Source organism: Anomaloglossus baeobatrachus, chromosome 1, assembly GCF_048569485.1.
Source record: "Anomaloglossus baeobatrachus isolate aAnoBae1 chromosome 1, aAnoBae1.hap1, whole genome shotgun sequence".
NCBI classification, from domain to species: Eukaryota; Metazoa; Chordata; class Amphibia; order Anura; family Aromobatidae; genus Anomaloglossus; species Anomaloglossus baeobatrachus.
In genome coordinates, this window is record NC_134353.1 from 502,589,896 (window position 1) to 502,609,681 (window position 19,786).

The 19,786-nt window shown below is 44.8% G+C and overlaps 1 protein-coding gene across 1 annotated transcript in view; it reads left to right on the plus strand.

Annotated features, from left to right (window-relative positions):
• The window catches only part of LOC142295566 (glyoxylate reductase/hydroxypyruvate reductase-like), a 62,457-nt gene extending 43,710 nt beyond the window's left edge, over nucleotides 1-18,747 (plus strand). Inside the window, exons 7-9 of the mRNA XM_075338678.1 lie at nucleotides 493-628; nucleotides 2,276-2,406; nucleotides 17,647-18,747. Coding sequence (XP_075194793.1) covers nucleotides 493-628; nucleotides 2,276-2,406; nucleotides 17,647-17,771 — 392 coding nt within the window. The 3' untranslated portion in view covers nucleotides 17,772-18,747. The remainder of the gene's footprint in view (nucleotides 1-492; nucleotides 629-2,275; nucleotides 2,407-17,646) is intronic.
• The last annotated feature ends 1,039 nt before the right edge of the window (nucleotides 18,748-19,786 follow it).

Here is a 19,786-nt window from a genome sequence, read left to right on the forward strand (position 1 = left end):
TTGTTTTTCTTTAGTCTCTTGTACTTAGTACAAATATGGTGGGGCCCCCTTATCACTGACATTTCATACAGTGCTTCCCATGGCTGTGTGTGCGCATAGTCGGGACCCAGTCACTCTCAGCCCTTATTAATATTGAGGTCTGTTCTGACACATGGTAAGGTTTTAACATTAAAGAATGTAGGTACTGTCCCAACTGGGTACACCTTGTCGTGGTGGGATGGCTTTATGCTTTTTTGATCAAAAATAACAAAAATAGTGTTTTACTAAGTACCCTATGATATTTATATGCATTATGCTTTTATTTAGTTACTGCAGGGTATACGTGTATATTATTTTTATCTTGGTTTTTACCGGTATATATTGGGTTAGGATTTTGGAGATGGGAATAACCCTTTAATGTTTAACTATGTAATATTAGGGGGTAAATAAAGGAGAATATACTTTTCACAGCAAAGCACATTAGTAACAGTCTACTCTTTTTTTTTTTTACAGTTTCCTTGGTTGAACTGGCCAAGCAGTCTGATTTCCTTCTTATTTGCTGTGCATTAACACCTGAAACACATGGGATCTGCAATAAACAGCTCTTCTCCAACATGAAAAGCAGCGCAATCTTCATAAATACCAGCAGGTGACACTAATGATAAGAGCATATGTCCATGGTCATGTGCAGTAGACTTGGCTCCTGATTTTAATGAGGAGGCGTGCTGGAGTTAGACGCTTCTGATTCATTAATTGGGGCAAGCCTCGTAATGAATCTGGAGCATCTGACAAGTGTCGGGCACCTCACCACAAATCTTACTCCAGTCCCTGACTGGAGTAAGATTTGGGTCAAAGCAAACACCACAGCTGATCATGATTTTGACAAGCAGGGATTGCCATGCCCCTGTCCCACCCAAGCTCTGTCCACTTTGAGTGAAAATACCAAAAGTCGCCTCATGTTGCGCCACAACTTAGAGACTTTTCAAAGCTTTTAATGTCAGAATTATAGGGTAAAGGCTTTGGTGAATCAGACTCATATTACACTGTACCCAGCATATCACCCTACACATTCAATAATTGTTGGCTATACTTTATTTTGGCTGACAGCTATCTCTCCCGAATACCCCATACACAGGAATGCTCGGCTCGAGTGAGTGTTGCCCATGAGGAAACTGATGTCAAAATAATCTGGTAGTAGTTTCACTCCCTGCCGAACAAAAGATTTACTAAATTGAATTCCAAATGGACGATTCTTATGTCCTCCAACTTATTCTGTAAGGGACATTCAAAAGGCCCCAATAGACGCTAGGAGATTTGGCCAACCTGAAACAGGTTTAGCTGATATTTATATCATGTGTTTGGGGGCTTTTTAGGCAACCTAAACATTTTACTGCTTACGCCAAAATTACTGTGTAAGCACTGCCCACAGAAATGCATTCATTAGTAGTTCATGCTTTTTTTTACTCTCTCAAGTAGAGATGGGCGAACCCGCAGATCTTCAGGTTTGGCGGGTCCAGGCAGATTTAAAGGATTTAAAAAAAAATTAAAAAAAATTAAAAAAAAAGACTCAGGACCAGACTTGAAGCCGATCATATGCCTGAATGCTGAACTGCATATAAGTCTATGGGGACCTAAATATTCTGCTGTAAAATGGTCATTGAAAGGGCTAGTGGGATTAGAGCAGGAGCGTTATACTTACCAAGTCTCCTACGCGGCTGTAAAACTACTTCCGGGACTGCTCATTAATTCTCATACATATTCACTGCTTCCCCTGTCTACCATCAGTCCTGGCATGTGATTGGTTGCAGTCAGACTGCGCTTCTACCCTATGTGACAACGTCTGTGATTGGTTAGAATCACAGATGTCTTTATAGTGAAAAAGTAAATAAATTGGCATAGGGTCCCCCCATATTGTGATACTCAGCGCAGATAAAGCATAAAGCTACAGGCTGCAGCCCCCAGCCATGTGCTTATCTTGGCGGCGTAACAAAATAAGAGGAACCCATTGCGGCTTTTTAAAAATAATTATTTAAATAAATAATTTTCAAAAACGACGTGTTGTCCACCCCAATTATGATACCCAGCCATGGTAAAGCCAACAGCTGGCGGCTGGTATTCTCAGGATGGGGGGACCATTGTCATTGGGCCCCCTAGCCTAAAAATAGCAGCATGCAGCCACCGAGAATTGTTGCAACTTTACAGTTCAGGTTTGCCCATGACTACTCCCAAGTCTTATTGCTTAGCATTTTTTGTGTGTATTACCCTAAAAAATCAGTAACATTTCTTTACCACACAGGGGAGCAGTGGTAAATCAGGAAGACCTTTACCAGGCATTGGTGTCTAAAGAGATTGCAGCTGCTGGTCTTGATGTAACTGTACCCGAGCCACTTCCTACAGATCATCCTCTATTCAAACTGAAAAACTGCGGTACGTTTCTTCTCATTATATTTCAATTCTAAGAGCAGGATCACACATCTGTGTTTTGTGGTCCGAGTACAAACCATAATGCACAGACTGGTCATGGGTCTTCTGGCCTAAAAAATTAAAGCCTCATAGACATGCATACTGAGTTCAAGGCAGTAGTCTGACAGCCAGTTCTTGCATTGCTGTCCATACTCATACTCGAAGACCCTTTAAATATCATACCTGTTGTTTAGTTTTCTTGGGTTGGATTATCCAGGAAAATTATCCATATGCAAATGTGGGTGCTCAGTGCACCACTGGTAGCCACTTGTCGCAGACGGGAGATGGATGTGTGTGCACCTGCTCGGCTCATGCACTGACACTGTATGCACTCTGCTCCTGCAGGAACAGTATGTGGGCCCACATCTAATTATGGAATTCAGGCAGCTAGGTCAATCAGCAACATAGAGGGGGATGAAATGGTGTACAAGGAGTATTGGCCTTGCATCGGGGGCACCAAGAACCCACACTTTCATAAGGATTAAAGATCATTTTCGAGATATTCAAAAATAAGAAAACTAAATAACAGGCATGATAATTATAGGGGGTCTCCAATATCACCATCTGATTAGTTTAAACTGAATTTTAGGTCTGTCCAAAAAACCTATAAAAGAAAAATACATTATACTCAGTGAATGAGTCGACTCCATCCGAGCATCCAACTGCTCGTTACGAGTACCGAGCACCCGAGCATAGCAGTGCTCCCTCATCACTAGCAGCAATTAAAAAATTAGTTATGAATATTGTCAAAGTAATTATTTTTAAGCACCATTCATTCTTACTATTGTGTTTGTTATATTTATGGACGTTTGTGATTGTATAATGGTGGATGTTATACAATACTATACTTCTTCATTACAAATTGCTCATCACGTTTTATACTGTTGCTCCACAATAAAAACGTATCAAGCATACAAAGGATAGGTGGTCAATGTTTGATCAGTTGGGGGGGCACCTCTAAACCCCTAACCAATCACTGGGAAAGGGGTTCTGTGTTTAATGGGTTGAATAGAGCAGTAGTTAGTTATACAGTGCCACTTAATTCATTGTCTATGTGACTGACAGAGAATAATGAGTACAGCCTTAGTACCAAAAATGGAGCTCCATTCAAATGTGAGATATAAAGCCCTTAAAGACCAAAGAAAAATTCACCTAAAAAAATATTTTATTAATTAGTTTAAAAATCAGTATAAATTAGAACTAGAACTATTAGTATAGTGCTACCAGACCGTAGTCAAGTGAGAAGGTGCAAGGCACACATGTAAAGTGCAGGTAATAGGGTATCGGAATATAGTTGCTGGGGTGATAAGGTGATAAAAAAACACCAACAGATCACAGGGTACAGGGAGAAAATTAATCAAGGGTAACCAATCTAACAAAGCCTTCCCTATCACCTGCCTAACAGCGGAGATGCACCATACTTTTTTGGGTGCCCCCCGCTCCTCGCCGACTATCCCTAACCTCATCCTACATAAATAATTGCCATAAAATGGCCCCCATCACCATTAATATAATTGTGTCAAAAGTAACCGTACAAAAACTGTCAAAAGGTCATAAATAAGAGAAAATAAATTAGTCATATGATAAAACTCCTCATTTACTGCAGAGCCTTGTAATAACTAACCAGGTCTGAATAAGAGACTAATCGTCATATAGCAAAAAACCATAAGTATATAAAGGCCTAAGGATGATACACAAGACCCCCAGCAGGGACTTATCTGCCAGGATCTTAGAAAAAACAAGCTCCGACGTGTTTCCCCCACCTGAATTCTCGGGGTTCATCAGGGGACCTTCAAAGGACATTCGTCCAAGAACAGAAAGGCCATCTAATTATATTCATCCTAAGGCAGATAGTATACTATCTCCTATATGACCGCTGGAGCATCCCATCACCTGATTGTGGATAGAAGATAGTCCCAATTTTGGGACCTCAGCCAGGCATTTGTATTGTCTGCCTTAGGATGAATATAATTAGATGGTATGGAGCAGGCTCAGCAGGTTATGGCTGTGTATTACCACCAGGACCTGCCACTAACAATCAATTGTTAACCTGTTAAGTCCTGTTGTCAAAGTGACAGTGGGATTTGACAGGCGCTGGTATGGGGGTGTGCCATTTTAAGCACCAATCAGATCACCCATAAAGTGATCAAGGGTCACTGATGGGTTGCTATAAGCTGAAGACCTCAGTGCCTGTCATAGCAGCTCTCCTTTAGGCCCCCTTTACACGTCCGTGAAAAACACGCACGTGTTTCACGGATGTGCCAAAGGTGCGTTTTCCCCTCCGTGTGCCGTGTTTATGGCACTACGTCTGTTCTCCGTGTGTTATCCGTGATAACACACGGAGAACGAGAACTTTCTACTCACCTGTCCCTGGCGTCGCTGTCCGTGGTGCTGAATTTCGGTCTCCAGCCCTGCTGACTTCCCGCTGCTGCCGCTTCCGCCGCAGTGAAGTGAATATTAAATGAGCATAATGAGCGGCGGTCGGTAGCAAGTGACAGCAGCGGCAGAGACAGGAGGGCTGGAGAAGGTGGGTAAAGATTTGTAATTTTTTTCTCTGACACATGAGTTTTCTCCAGCGCGTGTCACACGGGACCGCATCCACACTACATCCGTGTGGTACGTGTGCGGGCCGTGTGACACCCATGCTGCCGGAGAAAAACGGACATGCATCCGTGTGGAGCACACGGGCTCCGGTCTGCTCCACACGGAGGCACGGGCCAATGGCTGCACACGTGCGTGCACATAAACCCATTGATTTTAATGGGTTTACGTGTGCCTGTGTCTCCGGTACATGCGGGCACGGACCTAGCACGTACCGGAGACACGTGCGTGTGAAGGGGGCCTTAGACCCTGCTTGTGGCTGGGCTGCAAAAAAAGACTGTGATTTTCACTATGTGCAGCAATGCTATGGAATTGCTGTATATAGCACAAGGGTTCAGAAGATCGCAATTTCAAGTCCACTAAGGGGACTATTAAGTACAGTGAAAAGTAAAAAAAGGTTTTAAAAAATATCAAAAAAAATGTAAAAACACATAAAAGTTCAAATCACCCCCCTTTTGCCCCATTAAAAATAAGGTTTAAAAAATGTATGTTGTATCGCCACGTTCAGAAGTCTAATCTATGAAAATCTAAAAATAATTAAAACAATCGATAATCACTGTAAACAAAAACAATTCAAGGATGGCAAAATTATGTTTTTTTGGTTGCTGCAATACCATAATAAATGCTGTAACAAGCGATCAAAACATCATATCTACCCCAAAATGGTGTCAATGAAGACATTGTCTCACCCCGCAAAATATAAGCCATCACTCGGCTCCATCCACTCAAAAATGAAAACATGGTGCGTTTTGGAAAATAGCGACACAACACTCCAAATTTTTTCTTGCAAATTTCTGATTTTTTTTTATCACTAAAATAATAAAAAAAAGGACATGTTTGGTATTACCATAATCGTACGGATGAGGACAATGATATTTCAATGTAATTTTTACCACAAAATGTACACCGTAAAAACAATTCCCATGAAAAAAATGGCAGAATTGTGTTTTTTCACAATTTTTCTCCATTTGTAATATTGTCCCCATTTTAACCCCTTCAGCCCCTGGGCGCTTTCCGTTTTTCCGGGTTTTTGGTTTTTTTTGCCCCCCTTCTTCCGAGAGCCGTAACATTTTTATTTTTCCATCAATCTTGCCATATGAGGGTTTGATTTTTTGTGGGCCGAGTTGTACTTTTAAGTGAAATCATAAGTTTTACCATACTGTGTACTGGAAAACATCTAAAAAAAATCCAAGTGTGGAAAAACTGCAAAAAAAGTGTGATGGCACAATAGTTTTTGGGATGTTTTATTCACGGTGTTCACTATATGGTAAAACTGATGTGTTGTTGTGATGCCTGAGGTCGGTGCGAGTTTGTAGACACCAAACATGTATAGGTTTACTTGTATCTAAGGGGTTAAAAAAAAAATCACAAGCTTGTCCAATAAAAGTGGCGTACGTTTTGCGCCATTTTCTGAAACCCGTAGCGTTCTCATTTTTTGGGATCTATGGCTCAGTGAAGACTAATTTTTTGCATCTCAAGCTGACATTTTTAATGGTACCATTTTTGCGCAGATGCTGCGTTTTGATCGCCTGTTATTGCATTTTGTGCAAAACTTGCGGCGACCAAAAAACGTAAATTTGTCGTTTGGAATTTTTTTGCAGCTACGCCATTTACCAATAAGATTAATTAATTTTACATTTGATAGATCGGGCATTTCTGAACGCGGCGATGCCAAATATGTGTATATTTTTTATTTTTTTAACCCTTTAATTTTCAATGGGATGAAAGGGGGGTGATTTGAAATTTTAGGGTTTTTTTGTTATTTTTTTATTTTTTAAAACTTTTTTTTTTTTTTTTTTACTAGTCCCCCTAGGGGGCTATATAGATCAACAATCCAATCGCTCTGCCCTATCTGCTAATCACAACTATACAGCTGTAAACAGCATATATGCTCACTTTCTGCTTCACTCGGCTCTGGGCCGAGTGAAACCGAAAGCAATTCATGTTACCTACAGGAGTCATCACATGACCCTGTGCTACCATGGCAACCACCGAAAGTCACGTGATCACGCACGTGACTTCCGGTGGGGGCGGCTGTAAGTAAAAGTAATGGCCGCGCGCATATACATCTCGCTGCCAGACTTTTGCAGCAAGATTTAAGTGGTTAAAAGTTTCAGGTGGAAGCGATTCCACTTGTAACCTGCAGGCGCACATGTCAGCTGTTAAAAACGGGGATTAACCCCTTAACGACCTTTGACGTACTGAGTACGTCATGGTGACATGGTGCTAAGCGAAATCGCGGTCCCAGAGCCCCGGGGAGTGAAATTTGTTTAATTAAATGGTAGATTCGGGAAGGAGGGGACCTCTGCCTGACCTCAGGAGGGGTGGTGCCTCCTCCCCGAACCTACAGAGGCTGTGATTGGCTGACGAACGCCGCTCAGCCAATTACAGCCACTGTAATGTTCCAGCCATTGAAAATGGCTGGAACATTGAAATCCAGCCCTGATCAGTGCTGCTGTAGCACTGGCCATTGGCTGGAGCTGGGTGATCGATGCTTCACCCGCCCCCAGCTCTGATTGGAGAGACCGGTCTTGTGACCGCTCTCTCCAATCAATGTGGATCTGCGGCCTGTGACCGTCCCTGGAAGCCGAGGAGAGCGGTAAGTTGCTGTCCCCGCCGCCCGCCCCTGTCCCCGATCGCCCCGGCGCCATGCTCCCGCTCCACCGCTGTCCCCGGCGCCATGCTCCCGCTCCACCGCTGTCCCCGGCGCCATGCTCCCGATCCACCGCTGTCCCCGGCGCCATGCTCCCGATCCACCGCTGTCCCCGGCGCCATGCTCCCGATCCACCGCTGTCCCCGGCGCCATGCTCCCGATCCACCGCTGTCCCCGGCGCCATGCTTCCGATCCACCGCTGTCCCCGGCGCCATGCTCCCGATCCACCGCTGTCCCCGGCGCCATGCTCCCGATCCACCGCTGTCCCCGGCGCCATGCTCCCGATCCACCGCTGTCCCCGCCGCCGCTCCCGATCCACCGCTGTCCCCGGCGCTATGCTCCCGCTCCACCGCTGTCCCCGCCGCCGCTTCCGATCCGCCGCTGTCCCCGGCGCCATGCTCCCGATCCACCGCTGTCCCCGCCGCCGCTCCCGATCCACCGCTGTCCCCACCGCCATGCTCGCCACTGTCCCCGCCGCCGTCGCACCCACCTTTTTCAGCCGCTGCTGCCCCCGAATCGGCCCCCACTGTTCCCGATCGGCGGCCGCCGCCGCCGTCCTTCATCCGCTGCCCCTTCTCCATCGCCACACCTCCTATCCCTCCATGTGCTGCAAGCCACCCTCCCCCCACGTGGGGGGAGGGTGGCTTGCAGCACATGTGGGGGGAGTGTGGCTGGCTTGCAGCACATGTGGGGGGAGTGTGGCTGGCTTGCAGCACATGTGGGGGGAGGGTGGCTGGCTTGCAGCACAAGTGGGGGGAGGGTGGCTGGCTTGCAGCACAAGTGGGGGGAGTGTGGCTGGCTTGCAGCACATGTGGGGGGAGTGTGGCTGGCTTGCAGCACATGTGGGGGGAGTGTGGCTGGCTTGCAGCACATGTGGGGGGAGGGTGGCTGGCTTGCAGCACATGTGGGGGGAGGGTGGCTGGCTTGCAGCACATGTGGGGGGAGGGTGGCTGGCTTGCAAGACACCCTCCCCCTACATGTGCTGCAAGCCACCCTCCCCCTACATGTGCTGCAAGCCACCCTCCCCCCACATGTGCTGCAAGCCACCCTCCCCCCACATGTGCTGCAAGCCACCCTCCCCCTACATGTGCTGCAAGCCACCCTCCCCCTACATGTGCTGCAAGCCACCCTCCCCCCGGGGCCCCCCCTCCTCCATGTGCCATCTCTCTCTCCCATCAGACTCTGCCCCCCTCCCCGATCTGCTGCCTGCTCTCTCCCATTTTCCATCTACTCCCCCTCTCACCCTCCTCGATCTGTTGCCTCCTTCATCTGCTGCCTCTTCTGTCTGCTGTGATCCTGCTGCCTAGATCCATCCTGTAAGGTAGGTATCCCCATCTCACCTCCCCCCCATCCTCTGCCGCTCCTCCATCCGCTGCGCCATTTCCCATCCATCCGCTGCGCCATTTCCCATCATCCATCCGCTGCGCCCTTTCCCATCCTCTGACGCTCCTCCACCCGCTGCGCCCTTTCCCATCTTCCATCCGCTGCGCCCTTTCTCATCTGCCGCCCCGCCCTCTCGCATCGCATTATCCAGCGCAGTTGCTCGCTTCCAGACTGCAGTGGATGATGCGATGCGAGACTCGTGCATTGCTCTCACGTTTGGCACTGGTCTTAGTGGCAGGCGCTCATTTTTTTTTTTTTTTTACTGATGTCTGTATTTTTTATTTCGCCAAACTATTTTTTTTTGTATGGGGGGGGTCTAGTTTCCAAAATGGGATCACATGTGGGGGAGCTCCATTGTTTAGGCACCTCAGGGGGGTCTCCAAATGAAACATGGCGTCTGCTAATAATTCCAATCAATTTTACTGTGAAATGGCGCTCCTTCTCTTCTGAGCCCCGCCGTATGCCCAAACAATTGATTTCCACCACATATGAGGTATCGTCGTACTCAGGAGAAATTGCACAATACATTTTATGGTGCATTTTTTCCTGATACCCTTGTGGAAAAAAAAGCTACCTGTTTGAAAAAACAATTTTGTGGTAAAAAAAAGAATAAAATATTTTCACGGCTGAACATTACAAACGTTTGTGAAGCCTCCAGGGGTTCAAAGGGCTCACTAAACAGCTAGATAAATTCCATGAGGGGTCTAGTTTCCAAAATGGGGTCAATTGTGGGGGAGCGCCATTGTTTAGGCACTTCAGGGGGGTCTCCAAACGCAACATGGCGTCCGCTAATAATTCCAACCAATTTTGCTGTGAAATGGCGCTCCTTGCCTTCCGAGTCCTGCCGTGCGCCCAAACATTTGATTTCCACCACATATGGGGTATCTGCGTACTCAGGAGAAAATGCACAATACATTTTATGGTGCATTTTTTCCTGATACCCTTGTGGAAAAAAAAGCTACCTGTTTGAAAAAACAATTTTGTGGTAAAAAAAAGAATAAAATATTTTCACGGCTGAACATTACAAACGTTTGTGAAGCCTCCAGGGGTTCAAAGGGCTCACTAAACAGCTAGATAAATTCCATGAGGGGTCTAGTTTCCAAAATGGGGTCAATTGTGGGGGAGCGCCATTGTTTAGGCACTTCAGGGGGGTCTCCAAACGCAACATGGCGTCCGCTAATAATTCCAACCAATTTTGCTGTGAAATGGCGCTCCTTGCCTTCCGAGTCCTGCCGTGCGCCCAAACATTTGATTTCCACCACATATGGGGTATCTGCGTACTCAGGAGAAAATGCACAATACATTTTATGGTGCATTTTTTCCTGATACCCTTGTGATAAAAAAAGCTACCTGGTTGAAGCAACAGTTTTGTGGTAAAAAAATTTTTTTTTCTTTTCACGGCTCAACGTTATAAACTTCTGTGAAGCCCCCAGGGGTTCAAAGTGCACATCAAACATCTAGAAAAAATATTTGAGGGCTCTAGTTTCCAAAATGGGGTCACTTATGGGGGAGCTCCATTGTTTAGGCACCTCGGGGAGTCTTCAAACCCGACATGGCGTCCGCTAATGAGTGCAGCTAATTTTGCACTCAAAAATTCAAATGGCGCTCCTTGCCTTCCGAGTCCTGCTGTGTGCCCAAACATTTGATTACCACCACATATGGGGTATCTGCGTACTCAGGAGAAAATGCACAATACATTTTATGGTGCATTTTTTCCTGATACCCTTGTGATAAAAAAAGCTACCTGGTTGAAGCAACAGTTTTGTGGTAAAAAAAATTTTTTTTCTTTTCACGGCTCAACGTTATAAACTTCTGTGAAGCCCCCAGGGGTTCAAAGTGCACATCAAACATCTAGAAAAAATATTTGAGGGCTCTAGTTTCCAAAATGGGGTCACTTATGGGGGAGCTCCATTGTTTAGGCACCTCGGGGAGTCTTCAAACCCGACATGGCGTCCGCTAATGAGTGCAGCTAATTTTGCACTCAAAAATTCAAATGGCGCTCCTTGCCTTCCGAGTCCTGCTGTGTGCCCAAACATTTGATTACCACCACATATGGGGTATCTGCGTACTCAGGAGAAAATGCACAATACATTTTATGGTGCATTTTTTCCTGATACCCTTGTGATAAAAAAGCTACCTGGTTGAAGCAACAGTTTTGTGGTAAAAATTTTTTTTTTCTTTTCACGGCTCAACGTTATAAACTTCTGTGAAGCCCCCAGGGGTTCAAAGTGCACATCAAACATCTAGAAAAAATATTTGAGGGCTCTAGTTTCCAAAATGGGGTCACTTATGGGGGAGCTCCATTGTTTAGGCACCTCGGGGAGTCTTCAAACCCGACATGGCGTCCGCTAATGAGTGCAGCTAATTTTGCACTCAAAAATTCAAATGGCGCTCCTTGCCTTCCGAGTCCTGCTGTGTGCCCAAACATTTGATTACCACCACATATGGGGTATCTGCGTACTCAGGAGAAAATGCACGATACATTTTATGATGCAATTTTCCTGATACCCTTGTGAAAATACTAATTTTTATGGCTAAAGTAACATTTTTGTGTTAAAAAAGTAAAATTTTCATTTTTTCGTCTACATTGCTTTGGTTGCTGTGAAGCTCCTAAAGGGTTAATAAACTTCTTGGATGTGGTTTTGAGCAGAGTGAGGGGTGCAGATTTTAGAATTGGGTCACGTTTGGGTATTTTCTGTCGCCTAGGTTTCTCAAATCACTCCAAATGTGATGTGGTACCTAAAAAATTTTTTTTTGTAAATTTTGTTGGAAAAATGAGAAATTGGTGATGAACTTTGAACCCTTCTAACTTCCTAATGGAATTTTTTTTTTTCAAAAATTGCGCTGGTGTAAAGTAGACATGTGGGAAATGTTATTTAGTAACTTTTTTGTGTGACATATCTCTCAGATTTATGGGCATAAAATTTCAAATTTTGAAAATTGCAAAATTTTCAAAATTTTCGCCAAATTTCCAAAATTTTCACAAATAAACGCAAAACATATCGGCCTAAATTTACCACTGACATGAAGTACAATATGTCACGAAAAAACAATCTCAGAATCGCCAGGATCCGTTGAAGTGTTCCAGAGTTATAACCTGTCAAAGTGACACTGGTCAAAATTGCAAAAAATGGCCGGGTCTTTAAGGTGAAAACAGGCTGGGGGCTGAAGGGGTTAACCTCATACGATCCACGACAGATAGAGCCATAATGGGTCGTGAAGGGGTTAAAGTACGCTATATGTTAAATTGAATGGTGCCATTCAAAAGTACAACTTGTCCTGCAAAAAACAAGCCCTTATATGGCTGTTTAGATAAAAAATAAAAAAGTTATGGCTCTGTGAAGAAGGGGAGGAAAAATGAAAATTGGCTAGGTTGCGAAGAGGTTAAGGCCGTGTGCACACATTGAGTATTTGGTGAGTTTTTACCTCAGTAATTGTAAGGCCACGTGCACACATTGAGTATTTGGTGAGTTTTTACCTCAGTATTTGTAAGGCCACATGGACACATTGAGTATTTGGTGAGTTTTACCTCAGTATTTGTAAGACCACGCGCTCACATTGAAAATTAGGTGAGTTTTTACCTCACTATCTGTAAGGCCACGTGCACACATTGTGTATTTGGTGACTTTTTACCTCAGTATTTGTAACACCATATGCACACTGAGTATTTGGGGAGTTTTTACCTCAGCAATGACCAATCCAGTCGTGAAAAGCAACATGTTCATTCTCACTATTTATAGTGTAACGGCTCATGCGCACTCTGCATTTTTTTTTTGCGTTTCTGCAGTGTTTTAAGCTGCAGCGTCTCATTGTCAAAATGCATGTGTTCTGCTTCCCCAGCAAAGTCTATGAGATTCATGCAAAATCCGTGCGCACGATGCTGTTTTAAACGCAGCGTTTTGATTGTCAAACATTTGACAAAATCTCTGCGTTTAAAAAAGCAGCATGTCAATTCTTTTGTCCGTTTTGGCAGCGTTCTACACCCATTGAAATCAATGAGTTGTAGAAAACGCTACCAAAATGCTAAGCAGTGCATTTTTGTTGCAATCCGCATATTTTTTTGACATAACAAACGCAGGTCTTTCTGTCTCTCTGTCGATATCGGTCACTCCCTCCCACCCCCTCTCTCATACTCACCGATCCATGATCACCGGCGCAGCGCTGCATGGCGTTCACACTGTGGCGGCTTCTCCTCTTTTGAAAGTGCCGGCCGCTCATGATTCCATCTCGTATTCCCTGCTTCCCCCGCCCACCAGCGCCTATGATTGGTTGCAGTCAGACACGCCCCCATGCTGAGTGACAGCTGTCTCACTGCAACCAATCACAGCCACCGGTGGGCGTGTCTATATCGTGCAGTAAAAAAATAAATAATTGATTAAAAAAAAAAAACGACGTGCGGTCCCCCCCAATTTGGATACCAGCAAGGGTAAAGCCACACGGCTGAAGGCTGGTATTCTCAGGATGGGGAGCTCCACGTTATGGGGAGCCCCGCAGCCTAACAGTATCAGCCAGCAGCTGCCCGGAATTGCCGCATCCATTAGATGCGACAGTCCCGAGACTCTACCCGGCTCATCCCAAATTGCCCTGGTTCGGTGGCAAACAGGGTAATAAGGAGCTAATGGCAGCAGGCCAAAGCTACCACTAAGTCCTAGGTTAATCATGGCAGGCGTCTCCCCGAGATACCTTCCATGGTTACCTGTAAGTTCAAGAAAATAAACACACACATCCAAAAAATCCTTTATTTGGAATGAAAGACAAAAAACACTCTCTTTCACCACTTTATTAACCCCTCAAATACCCCTCCAGGTCCGACGTAATCCACATGAGGTCCCACGACGCCTTCAGCTCTGCTACATGAAGCTGTCAGGAGTGGCCGTACAACACTGCTGCTCTCTGTCCACTCCACGCAACAATTGAAGTGAGCCGCGCGATCAGCGATGACGTCACTCAGGTTACTCACGGTCAACGCTCTCAGGTGGAGGACTCCAGCTGTGGCCGCGGGTCACCTTAGTGACGGCAACGCTGATCGCGCTGCTCACTTCAGTCACTCAGGGGATTTGCGGTGACAGGTGAGTCCTTCACGTGTGACTGCAAATCAGGCTGCGACACAAAGAGAGAGCCGCGAGATGTCAGTGAAATCGGGTGAAGCTCTGATGTCATTGCTGCGGACTCCTGAGTCCTGGTACTGACCTCGAAGGTTCATCTGAGTTCACGACAGCACACAGAGACAGAGCCGCGGGATGACAATAAAGTTGGGTGAAGTTCATCCAAGTTCATTCTCATCGCCCGGCTCTGTCTGTGTCTGCTGTCAGCGGGCATGTAGCAGAGCTGAATTGCCGGGGGACTGCACTGACAAAAATGCATCCAAAACGCATGCAAAATGCATCCAAAATACATGCGTTTTGGATGCATTCCTTTTGTCAAAACGCAGCGTCAAGTCTGCCAGAGGGTGCATTTATTTCTGCACTAGTCAGGACGCAGTGTGCGCATGAGCCCTAAGTGCTCGGTCACACTGGCATATAACACAGCTGAGTTCCACCTGATGTTTTGTCGGAGAGCACTCAGCCCAGTGTTATATTATGGGTCAGTGCAAAAGTGCGCTATTTTTCTCATTCTGATAATGGGATGACAAGTCTATGGCTGCGTGGAAATCATCGGACTGCACACTGATGACATCTGAGTGCAGTCCGAAATATTCCAACAGACAAGAGAGAAGATGGAAAAATTAATCTCTCCATCTTCTCCTCACCTGTGCGCCAGTTCTCACATACAAGAGAATAGGAGTACAGTATAATGACACTCGGCACACGCTCGTCGCAGAGTTTGAGCCACATGTCATTAGCATAACTGGCTCCATTCTGTCATATGAGAGAATATACATTTGTGTGAGTGAGCCCTAAATTGGAGAAAAAAGTCGCCAACAGTGGAGCCACCGTAAAGAACAGGGAAGGCACCAGCAATGCCACTTCAGGGAAAAGACTACCAGTTTTTTTTCCCAAACACGGCTTCATCTAGGAAAACCTTGGTATGCACATAACCTGATGAAGTTTTCACACCATTGAAGGCATACACACACGTGGTCAAAATTGTTGGTACCTCTCTTTTAATGAATGAAAAACCCACAATGGTCACAGAAATAAGTTGAATCTGACAAAAGTAATAGTAAATATAAAAATCTATGAAAATTAACAAATAAAAGTCAGACATTGCTTTTATGCTTCCACAGAATTTAAAAAAAAATAAAACCCATGAAATAGGCCTGGACAGAAATGATGGTTCCCTCCTTAACTTAATATTTTGTTGCACAACCTTTTGAGGCAATCACCGCAATCAAACGATTCCTGTAACTGTCAATGAGAATTTTGCACCTCTCGGCAGGTATATTGGCCCACTCTTCAAAAGCAAACTGCTCCAGTTGTCTCATGGTTGAAGGTTGCCTTTTCCAGATGACATGTTTCAGCTCTTTCCGAAGATGCTCAATTGGATTTAGGTCAGGGCTCCTAGAAGGCCACTTCAGAATAGTCCAATGTTTTCCTCTTAGCCATTCTTGGGTGTTTTGGACCCATAACCTGAGACTGAGACCAAGCTTTCTGACACTGGGCAGCGCATTTCTCTCTAGAATCCCTTGATAGTCTTGAACTTTCATGGTACCCTGCACAGAATCAAGACACCCTGTGCCAGATCCAGCAAAGCTTCCCAAGAACATAAGGCTATGTGCCAACGGGACATTGTACATTTTGCCATTAAAAACCTTCTGATTTATCTGGATTCACCAGATAAATCCGCAGGTTTACGCAAGTACAGACACTCCCCATGTCATCCTATGGGATTTGGGGAGTGCTGTATCAATGCTGCGGTATATGCGGCTGTAGAAAATTCTGCGGATTTCCCGCAGCTGCACGTAACTGCATGTCAATTATTCATGTGGAAATATTTGCGGATGTCCAGCCTTTTCACTATGTAGATAGAGGGCGGGACTTCCGCAGGTATTTCCGCACTTGTCCCGCAGGTTTACCGCAACAAAAATACTTGAATCCCGCAGCAATGGATAGCTGCGGATTGTGGGGAGCAGCTGCGGGAGACCTGCGGACAAACCTGCGACAAAATCCAGGGGTACATTGTCCCATGGGCAGATAGTCTAACAGAGCCTCCTCCATATTTCACAGTAGGGACAGTGTTCTTTTTTTGATATTCTTAATTTTTCCATCTGTGAACATAGAGCTGATGTGCTTTGCTAAAAGTTCCATTTGTATCTCATCTGTCCATAGGACATTCTCCCAAAAGCTTTGTAGCTTGTCAAGATGTAGTTTGGCAAAATTCCAGTCTGTTTTTTTATGATTTTTTTTAAACAATTGTGTCCTTCTTGGTTGTCTCCCATGAAGTCCACTTTGGTTCAAACAATGACGGATGGTGGAATCTGCCACTGATGTTCCTTGAGCTTGAACTTCACCTTTAATCTCTTTAGTTGTTTTTCTGGGTTCTTTCGTTACCATTCGTATTATCCGTCTCTTTGATTTGTCATCAACTTTCCTCCTAAGGCAACGTCCACGGAGGTTGGCTACAGTCCCATGGATCTTAAATTTCTGAATAATATGTGCATCTGTAGTCACAGGAATATCAAGCTGCTTAGAGATGGTCTTATAACTTTTACCTTTTAACATGCTTGTCTATAATTTTCTTTCTATTCTCCTGAGACAACTCTTTCCTTCGCTTCCTCTGGTCCATGTTGAGTGTAGCACTCACCATGACACCAAACAGCACAGTGAGTATCTGTAGACCTATAAACAGGCCCACTGACTGATTACAAGATTGTAGACACCTGTGATGCTAATTAGTTGACACACCTTGATTTAACATGTCCCTTTTGTCACATTATTTTCTGGGGTACCATCATTTCTGTCCAGGCCTGTTTCATGAGTTTTATTTTTTTTTAAATTCTGTGGAAGCAGAAAAGCAATGTTTGACTTTCATTTGTTCATTTTCATAGATTTTTAATTTGTTATTACTTTTGTCAGATTCAAGTTAGGCTAGTTTCACACTTGCGCTATTTTGACGCAAACGGAATCCGTCAGTAATGTAGTACAGTTCATTTATTTACAGTGGAAGCGCGTTACTATGGTGCGTGTGTGTGTCATGCAGTACCCGCTTGTGTCCACACGATGTCGCGCTTCCACTGTAAATAAATGAACTGTACTACATTAGTGACGGATTCCGTTTGCGTCAAAATAGCGCAAGTGTGAGCGAGCCCTTATTTCTATGACCATTGTGGATTTTTCTTTCATTAAACGAGGGGTACCAACAATTTTGACCACGTATGTATGAATCTGATGTCTGACCATTGATGCCTAAAATAAAGGATCCTAGCATGAAAATTCTGATCAATATGCAACAATCTTAATGGGGGAAACACCTTAAACACCTAAAATGTTCTTACTAACTAGTTTATAACTGATTTGCTCCACTCTGGAAAAGCATGGTCGTAGCAGAGCGCAGTCACCCCTACAAAATAAAATAGACTATTTTAAACTGACTAATAGACATTTGACTTTGTCTCTTTTTTTTTCCAGTCATTCTTCCTCACATTGCCAGTGCCACAGTGGAAACCCGGAATGCCATGGCAGCCCTTGCAGCAAATAACTTGCTAGCGGGACTGAAAGGTGAATCCATGCCCAGAGAAGTGCCCCTGACCTAATGAGCACTGGGCTCACCAACTACAACGTCCAGCAAAGACTATGCATGGGGCTATATTTGCAGTAAACATTGTATGACTATGTTAAAGCTATAGATACTAATTAGAACAAAATATTCGCTAAAATGACATTTGTCAGTTAAAGCAGAGTAAACGCAAAGCCTGAAAAAAGCATTACAACTACAGTGATTTAAACCTAGAATATTTACTAGATTAGAAAGGACAATTACAGCATTCATTCACGCCAGTATTCATCAGATATGTATGACAAATCAGCCACGTGTCAGTATACCTATTATATATCTTTCAATCTCCCTTCATTCAATAAAAGTAGGGTTCACATTTTGGACACTTATGGCATATGGTACAGAATGTCACCAGATATTTGCCCCCCCATCTGAGAGTAGCACAATGTAGAGACAGAGACCCTGATTCCAGTGATGTGTCACTTTCTGAGCTATTTTCTGTCATTTTTATAAATTCAATGTTTTCTCAGCTGCAGATCTAGCAGTTATACAGAGCTCAGGAATATGCTGGACTAACTAGCAGCACGCCAAGTAGTCCTGTAATGATAATCTACTGATGATTAATCAGTGATTTTATTAAAAACTACACTAAGTAGCCCAGCAAGTGACACACCACTGGAATCAGGGTCTCTGCCCCTAATTAGCAACAGATTTCACAGTAAATACACAACAAAAAATGGTATCTAACATGCAGATTTTTACAATGGATTAAAATCCATGTGAACGTACCCTTAAAAGCATCCAAAAATGCTGCCAACATGATCAATTTTTCAACATGAAAATCAATCATTTTTCAATTGATTGTGTAAATAAGACCATAGACTAAATCTTTGTAGCACAAAAAAAAACAACAAAAAAAAAAAACCAAGATCATCAAGAATTCTGCACTTGAATTCAGGAATCTATAGTTCTTGTCGTTGCTTTGACTATTGTTTGCACAATAAAATTACTATGGTAGAAAATATTTGCGTTACTGGATTTCTTTTTATACTCTAATGAAATTCACCTACATTCATTTATTTATATAGCGACAACGTATGTTACAGAGGGAAAGAAACTGAAAGAAAAATGACTAGTTATGAAAACGACTAGAGCATACAGTATGAGCAGTACAAATAATCTATACAACATATATTATTATTATTGTTATTATTTATTTATAGAGCACCATTGATTCCATGGTGCTGTACATGAGAAGGGGTTACATACAGAATACATCTACAAGTTACAATAGACAGACTAGTGCAGAAGGAAGAGGGCCCTGCCCTTGCGGGCCTACATTCTATAGGATTTTGGGGAGGAGACAGTAGGTGGGGTGTAGGTTGGGCGGCAGCTCCGCACGGTGGTGGGGCGGCAGCTCTGCACGGTGGTGGGGAGGCAGTGGTGGGGCGGCAGCTCCGCACGGTGGTGGGGCAGTGGTGGGGCGGCAGCTCCGCATGGTGGTGGGGCGGTGGTGGGGCGGCAGCTCCGCACGGTGGTAAGGCGGCAGCTCCGCACGGTGGTGGGGCGGTGGTGGGGCGGCAGCTCCGCACGGTGGTGGGGCGGTGGTGGGGCGGCAGCTCCGCACGGTTGTGAGGCGGCAGCTCCGCATGGTGGTGGGGCGGTGGTGGGGCGGCAGCTCCGCACGGTTGTGAGGCGGCAGCTCCGCACGGTGGTGGGGCGGTGGTGGGGCGGCAGCTCCGCACGGTTGTGAGGCGGCAGCTCCGCATGGTGGTGGGGCGGTGGTGGGGCGGCAGCTACGCACGGTGGTGGGGCGGTGGTGGGGCGGCAGCTCCGCACGGTGGTGGGGAGGCATATATAAGTGTATACAATACACATACAAGCTATAGTCATTATATAGTATAAGCATATGTAATAGAATAACAAGACCCCATAGCACAGACTCAATATACATTTACACATGTAGGGTATACATAAATATACACAGTATATATATGTGTATATATATATATATACACAGGATATATATATATATATATATATATATATATA